The sequence below is a fragment of the Hetaerina americana genome, unplaced genomic scaffold (assembly GCF_022747635.1).
Source record: "Hetaerina americana unplaced genomic scaffold, ioHetAmer1.1.p SCAF_37, whole genome shotgun sequence".
Lineage (NCBI taxonomy): Eukaryota > Metazoa > Arthropoda > Insecta > Odonata > Calopterygidae > Hetaerina > Hetaerina americana.
The window spans coordinates 2,442,660-2,451,104 of NW_027286952.1; the positions used below are offsets into that span (position 1 = coordinate 2,442,660).

General features: G+C 47.3%; 1 protein-coding gene across 1 annotated transcript in view; it reads left to right on the forward strand.

Moving 5' to 3' along the window:
* The window catches only part of LOC139691540 (TBC1 domain family member 13), a 35,105-nt gene extending 31,231 nt beyond the window's left edge, over positions 1-3,874 (forward strand). Inside the window, exon 11 of the mRNA XM_071589412.1 lies at positions 1,569-3,874. Within this exon, the coding sequence (XP_071445513.1) occupies positions 1,569-1,634 (66 nt within the window). The 3' untranslated portion in view covers positions 1,635-3,874. The remainder of the gene's footprint in view (positions 1-1,568) is intronic.
* The last annotated feature ends 4,571 nt before the right edge of the window (positions 3,875-8,445 follow it).

Consider the following 8,445-nt stretch of genomic DNA (forward strand, 5'->3'; position numbering starts at 1 on the left):
TGGGAAGAAAATCATGGGAGTGGATTTCAACCCGTAACTGATACACCGAATGGACAAAGGAAGCAGGATGGACAAGTGGGAAGAGCTGGTAATCGTAAGGAATTTGAAAAAGGGTCGTTTGGTCCACGATCTATTGATTGAATACATCTCCCCAATCCTGGAAGAATCCATTTCCTTCTCGAGAGACCTAACTGCCCCTTCACCCCCACAGGGAACCACTAATTTATACCTGATAATGACGCCTAAGCGTTGATACTAGTAGTACCAAAATGAAGAACAGTGGAAAAATACATGGTGTTCCTCATACAATGAACATGAACTTCCACAAAGTTGAGCCAGAAACCATCGAATACATAATAGTTATTCTTTCAGTTTCCCAAATGAAAGCAATATTCGTTGACCGCCATGGTCGTAAAACATATATTTCGCACCGTATTACTTTTCCATTGAAGTCGAGAAAGTAAGACGGTCACGTCTTAAATGTTTGATGGCCAAAAGCTAGCTTCCCGCGTTTTTTGCAGTAATGGGAAATATTTCACTATTTGGGGATTTGTTGGCCAAATGGCAGATGGAGCGAAGCGAAGGTTAAATTGGAAGGTGATCTCTTCAGCAGCGATGCTGGAAATGTATCATTACCCCCATCGTACTACGGTATGAGAGGCAAAATTAGAGGGATTAAGTGTAGAACAGATAGATTTAAGCTGTCATTTTTACCACGAATGATATGGGATCAACATAACATTGTTCGACCGCGGTAGGGTCATGTTCGGGTCAAAATTGGTCTGGTGTGTATTCACCCCCTGCCACACACCCTGGCGGTGGCTTGAAGGGTATATACATATTAAGAAATAAATAGATGCGGAGCTTCATACGGCGAGGAATGTACTAAATGTAACGATATGACGCTTGAAGGACGTTGCAGGATCAAAAGAAAACAGAGTATGTAGGCAAGAAAAAGGATAGAGACAATAATAGTAATGATGACGAACTCAATTACTGGCTAACTCACTCACTTCCCATCCAAATGGTGGGAGACAAATGTAACATGAACACAACTCGCGTCGTTGAAACGATGTCAATGAAAAACGCACTTAAAAGATTTCTCATAAATGTACTTTGAACATTCAATCCGACAGTGTGCAGAACATTTATCCTCGAAAACTCCCGGGGAATCGGGGTGGTGCGGTGGCTAATGTACTGGCTTCCCACCGAGAGGGCCGGGGTTCAAAATCCTGGAGACGACGAATATTTTTCAGTGGTATCCCGATCCCTCCTTGAGGTGTTGCTTTGTGGAGAGCACTTTGAGTGAGTACGACGCCCGTCGGATGGGACGTTAAACTGCGGACCACTTGGCGCCTTTCGTTTAGAGTAGGCTGATGCCGACGCCGGGTTTCTCTCCACCCTTCCTCCTTGCCCATTCCATCCCTAATGGCGCAAATGATCTTAGCTGTCGGTCGCCTCCCCATGAAAACTACTTCTACTCCTCGAAAACTACCCTCAGCGTCGTCGATGTCATTTCAATGCCTCCCATCACCCCTTTCCCTCCCTCTCCCCTTTTTGTGTTGCAGAACTTTCCGTCGAACGACATCCAGGGCGTGCTGTCCAAGGCGGCCGAGTTGGCGGGGCGCGACTAGAGGCCCTTCCCTCTGCTTTGCCTCCTCCGGAGCCCTCTCCGCACTCGACATCGTGTGCGGATGGTGGTGGGGGCGGTCGACGGGGCACCCGGTGCGGCAACCAACCTCCACCCAGGGGACTCCGCTGCACACACCACAGTCCCCCCCCCTGAGTGGAGGCGGGGGGGGCGGCTTGTCTGCACAGGGGAGGCAGAGGGGCACATCCTCTCGCAATGGATCTCTCCAGCGAAATCTATTTATCGATCGGTTCGAGTCTTGCGGCAAGAGGGTATGCCGGTCGGATGTGCTCCGCGGGACACGCCCCCCCCCCCCTGTCACCCTCTGTCCACCTGTGGTCGCGACAATGGCCGTCCTGCTGTGTCCACCCCACCCCCCAGCGGTGCTTATTTCCAGGTCACCCCCTTAACTGAGTCGAATCGAATTTGTCCAGCTCTGTGCAATTAAATACAACTTTGCAGAGTGTGTTGCGCCGCTGTGGCCACTGACCGCCGCCCATTGATGATCGCCCTTTGGGCGCACCTGGGCCTGGCGGTCGAGGGCCGGGCCCAACGGACTGGTGTGCCTGCCCACGGCCCTCCTCTCTCTCCCCCTCCACGCCTGCATTCCCAACTACGGCCCACTCCGTCGCGGTCATTATAATTCCTTACCCCTCACGGTCGAGGTACAACCCTCTCCCTAGCATTATTGGCATTTATGCAAACAGTGATTATATGTTATGCCAATGGACCAAATTAAAAAAAAAATAAAAGTCGCAACTACGTGTTTTCCGCGACAATACATTGCGCACAAAAAAGCATGATTATCGTTCTTCGATTGCCGGCCTTGATTCTGGATTGTCCGACTTCGCTCGCGAGCATCGTTCCGTCAAGGAGTTGGTACACAGGGTGTTGGTCGTCTCTGTGCCTGTTGATCGTCTCTTGGTCGAATGGCAGTGACGACCCTGTCCCCCCCCCCCGGATCAAAACCCTTCCCCCATGCTCCACCTCCCTCAGGCCTCTCTCCAGGAGCCTCCGTGGGGGGGGGAGGGTTCGTTTGATCCCCTGGATCTCTGCCGATACCCCTTGCCTCACTGTCACTCTTCGCCCCGTCTCCTGTGCCCGTTGCCTATTTCCCAAGTGGGCGTCCGCACGATTTGCTGTGCGATAGATACAGTGGTGAATTCAGATTTTGGGCGGCGACGCCGGTCTTCGGGAGGGAAGTGCGCTCCGCTCTTTCCCGTTCGCTGGAATCTCCTTCCCTCCATCGCCCTCCCCTCGGCCGTGGAGTCGTGCGGCCCAAAGGCTGCTGGCCGCATCTCGGCGACTTTTGTCGCCCACTCAAGTGAAATGTCACGATTCCTCGCCTCTGCCCTCTGTCATTCAGCTGTGCGTGTATGCTTGTATGCATGTGTGTTTGTGTGATATATTGGTGTATGTACATTTATTCTTGTTACCTATTTTCGTCAATTTATTTGCCCATTCTTCATGTGTTTGAAATGGGATGTGTATCTATTCCATTTATTCTTATGTTCTGCATTTATTGCTGGAGGTTCTCATGTTTATTTCGGTTGAGGGATTGTTTTTGTATTTCGTTAATCCACGAAGGTATTTGCAAAATGTCCGTCATTACTGAATTACGAAAGAGGAAGCAGCCAGTAAATATTTGGTTCCCGTTCTTGTGAGTGGTCAGTGTGGTGTTGATGTCATCGGTTCGGGAGCATCTGCTGTCGTCGGTGACCTCGGGAAGCAACTATAGGCCATCCATTACACACATGCACCACCCCTATCCCCCCGCCCTGACCCCCAATGTATCCCCCCCTCCCCCCACAGTACCTCCCAATCACTGAAAGGGAGTGACCGCCCTGCGAATGTCTGCGTCTGTTCGTCCATGTCGTTCGTCGGTGATCTTGTGTGCATGCAACGAAAACTCAGCGGGGGTGGAGAAACCAACCTCATCCCCCTCCTCTCCTTGGGTGCCGGTCGGGGGTGGGTGGTGGTGCACAAAACCCGCGAGTCGGGCCCCCACCTCCACTGCCCACCCAACCTCCTCTGCGCCCGCGCCGTGCGAGCATAAGGGCACATGCTTGCAGAGTGGGTCGCGCGGTCATAGATACATATGTATATATACATATATATACATATATATATATATACACACACATATATATATATATATATATATATGTAGTGTTATGAGTGCTGAAGACTTTGTTACTCATCAGTTTATCCGTTAAGTTTGAGATGATATACATGTGATTACAAATAAAGACGTGAAGAAATGCGTATATTTTACTTCCGATTGTAAGTTGTCATGGCATTTTATTTCGAATCGTTCGCTCCTTATCTCCCCTAGCATGGTAAGGTGTTCGTTGGCGGAGTGACAGGCAGTGGGGTGCTAAGCCCACATCGGGGAAGTCGCCTCCAGTGGGATTGTGCCTCCATGGTTCAACACTAACACACGCGTTGCTATCGCTGAGAAATGACGCATTCTCTTGGTCAACCCCGGGAATCGACTCTTCAATCATTCGTCTTCTCTCTCGAATGTTTTCGTCCGCCCCCCCCTGCAGCACTGGACTTGGGAACCCCTTCACTTCATACGGAGATTTTTTCATGCGATGTGGTTAATCGAGGGTTAGGAATTGAAAGGGTTTGCGGCCCGCCGACATTAGAGACTTGACAGCCGGCCTGGACACGCTCCAATAGATGTCACTTCCAATTAAAACATTCCGTATTGGACTCAATACCATCCGTTGTTCACTTAAAATAATTAATTGTCGATATTCTTTCGGTATGCGGTCCCCCTCTCATTCTAATCCCAAAAACTGCAATTCCTCTCTTGTGCCGTGGGGGGAGATTGGAGGGCCTGGTGTTCAATAGGTTTGGAAACGAACCTTGATTGGCCTACGATGAAAAACTATAACTTGGTGATGATTCCACAGGACTTCATTTAGACACGACCCAGTGAACTTCATCATCAGGTATTTCATCTTGACATTTCACAAAGCCTGACAACAAGAGTGCCTGATGATGGCGTTAAACATCGAAACTCGGGTCTTGTCTGAAAAAAATTCTGTGGAATTACAGTTCCAGTTTTTTACTGTGAAATTCTTCGATTTAATATAGTCATGCTTCGAACAACCAATTGACTGGATTGATAAGGCAAGTTAGACTCTGATCATACGATCCATACTATTATTTGAGGAATTCATTTTTGCACGCAACGAGTCTCTCTGTGATCTACAGGGTTCGTCCGGAAAGTAAGTGTACTGACTCCTGGGCTGGGCGCGCCGCTCCAGGCACGCCCAGCACCGCTCTGACGGGCTGCGATTGGAGGGGGGTATGTTGGCAAGCGACGCTGAAAAAGGCAGTCGGCTCTGAGCTGTGGTGTAGTGAGGAGCTCTGTTAACGCGAACCTCCACGCTTCGACCCACGTCACGGAACGCGATGCCGAAGTTTTTGGAGCAGCGTTATTCCATCAAATTTGCGGTAAAGCTTGGGAAATCGTCTACCGAAACTGTCGGTATGATTAACCAGGCTTACGGGGAGTCAGCCATGTCCAGAAACATGATCTTTCGGTGGCACAAGATGTTCGTTCGTGGAGGGCAGAGAAGAGGTCGACGACGAACCACGGCCTGGACGCCCATCAACGACACTCACCGACGAAAATGTGCGAAAAGTTCGCGATGTACTGAACTCTGATCGTCGTCTTAGTGTTCGGATGATAGCAGAGCAGTGTAATGTGCCAAAAACAATAGTGCACGAGATTATTAGGGAGCAATTACAGATGCGAAAAATTTGTGCAAAGTTGGTGCCGAAAGTGCTCAGTGATGATCAAAGACTCAATCGTTTGGAAATCGCGACACAACTTGCGGATAATTGCAAAAATGATCCGCATTTTTTAGAGAACGTTGTTTCGGGTGACGAGACGTGGATCTTTGAGTACGACCCGCAGTCGAAGAGACAAAGTGCGGAGTGGCACACCCCATCATCACCCCGTCAAAAGAAAGCTCGCATGAGCAAATCTCGGATCAAGGCGATGCTCATTGTCTTTTTTGACAAAAGGGGAGTCGTCCACTACGAATTTGTACCTGAACGACAAACTATAAATGCTGCATTTTACGTCCAAGTGCTCGACAGGCTTCGAAAACGAGTCGCCCGCGTCCGGCCAGCGATCAAAAGCATCTGGCGGCTGCATCACGACAATGCGCCGTCTCACACCGCGCTTGTCGTGTCGGACTTCTTGGCCAAGCACGGCGTGGCAACGCTGCCGCACCCGCCCTACAGCCCGGACTTGGCACCACCGGACTTCTTTCTGTTCCCGAAGATAAAGAGGAGTTTGAAAGGAACGCGATACGGGACTTTGGACGCCGTCAAAGAGGCCGTGACGACGTGTCTTCGAGAGGTTCCCGATGATGCCTTCGCGGGAGCGTTCCAGGAATGGGAACGCCGCTGGAACAAGTGTATCGACTCACAAGGGTCCTATTTTGAGGAATATTAGCTTAAGATATGTAAAAGTGTAATAATTTTTTTTTCCTGAGCTCAGTACACTTATTTTCCGGACGAACCCTGTAGAGAAGAACTGTATAGTAAAGAACAATAAGTCTGATCTTAACGAGAGGAGCGGGAAGGGGGCCCCGGCATATATTTTTGAGGATATGTTGTACAGTGTAATACAAATTCATATATATACATAATGTATACACACATATATATACACACGTATATAAAACCATAAATACAGCATTCAAATCGAAAGTCGTTTCGGTAGGTGATGTCATAGTTCACCCAGTATTAAGCCCTATACGACGGGTGAAATTCACACATTAGCAGGGTATTAAGGGGGGCCATTTCCTCTCACTGTGCCGGTTATGGTTTCCCAGGTAGATGTGGTACCCGAAAATTACATAGCTAGTGTGAAGCTGAGTGTGTCTAGAGAAGCTTATTATTGTACAACCTCGATCTCGTCGACCAAGCATTCTTCCATAATTCCGTCTTCAACTTCTCATGACCTACCAATGCATTCTCAAACCACTTTTCTGGCTTCGGATTTTTCCAAATGACCATTTCTCTACCTACCTACCATGTCCATGACTTTATTTCTTCTGGCCCTCATGCTTACTTTCACTCTTATCCTCTTAATTTCCCTCTGCCAGTATCTGTAATGTGGTTTATTTCCTTTGTCCACAAAGACCAGGCATGTGAGAAACCGATCCCTTTCCCTTCGTTCGAAAGTTTCAAATGATTTTCTAACTCTTTAAAGTTCTGCGTCATCAACTCCTTCCTCTTCATTAATTCTTCTAAGGCGAACGCAATTTCTCCCATACTCTGCCAGCTACTTCGCCCATTTTCGTCTAAAATGCTTCCCAAGTAACTGAAGATCACTGGCGGTGTACTAGGAACGAAGGCCTCGCCGCAGCGGAAGGTGTTTGTCTTCCCCGTGACACTCGCGGTTGTCGGGTGGGCACCCCTTGCCCCGGGCCGCCGCCCCCGAACTAAGTGCCTCGGTAACTCTGAGCTGTCTAGGCCCAGTTTTTGACCCTTCCCTTTGTTTCCGCTTTCAGTTCGTCTGTCCATCACCCTTTGTTATTCTCCCGCAATAACCATTTTCCCAAACCCTGTTTTTTTTTTAAATCTTCATCGCGATAACTTCCCGGAATAAAGAGCGCTCTCTCCCCATTCGTATGATCGGACAGTCGGATAAATAGAAACGCGGCTATATCCTTTGTTTTGTCACACGGAGAAAGGGTCGGGACATTCTTCACGTAATCGGGAAGAAATGGGGATATATAAATTGAGACTACACACAAAAATAGTCCAATTTCCCAAGCTCAAATCGAAATATTACCTTTGACTTATAATAATCAGTAAATACGGCATTTTTCACTGAAGTTTCATGGAGGATAAATTGCAAGTCTGGAGAAAAAAGGCACCAAATATGAATTGGCACCGCAATAATAGATTTGTAACCAATTACTTCATGTCTTCTTCAAAACTGTCTTAAGCAATAGATAAAAATGCGAAAATCTTTCAAATCAGAATAAACATCACACAAAATGTTTAAATGCATAAAGCATCAAAAGAGTGAATTTTTCTGCATTTGATAACGGGAGAAAAAAATGTTATTTTCTTCAACTTCCTTAGATGTAGCAAATATTTTTTGTCAAGGAATACAATTTCCTCAAATTAATTCGATAAAAATTAAAATTCAGACGATAATTTAGGAAAACTTACGCACAATCCGTAATTCGTCATGAGAAGGAATCTGGAGGTTAGATTATTCAGTAGGAATAGGAACAGCCCACTCAAGACAAATGAGATTTCTGCTTGATGCGGCAAATAATTAATTACTTCGGTGTCCCATATAATTCGGCTTTCGATTTGAAATACTACCTTGATCAAAAATTTCCCGGAATTTATTCAGAAAATTAAAAATACAAGTTTATTCATCTAAATCTATATTGTCCCCTTCAAAGTAATCCCCATCGACTGCAACACACTTATGCCAGCGCTTGATCCAATCCTCGAAACATTTTTTATATTCGGTTTTCGGTATGTCCATCAGTGCTTCCTGCGATTTTTCCATTACTTCCTCTCGGCTGCTAAAACGCGTTCCCCGTAATGGTTTTTTAACTCGATTGAACAGAAAGAAGTCACAGGGAGCCAAATCAGGTGAATTCGGTGGCTGTTGGATGGTATTTGTTGCATTTTTCGTCAAAAAATTACGAATAATGATAGCACTGTGCGACGGTGCGTTATCATGGTGCAAAATCCACGAGTTTTCTACCCACATTTCTGGTCTCTTTCGGCGAATTGCTTCACGCAAACGTCTCATA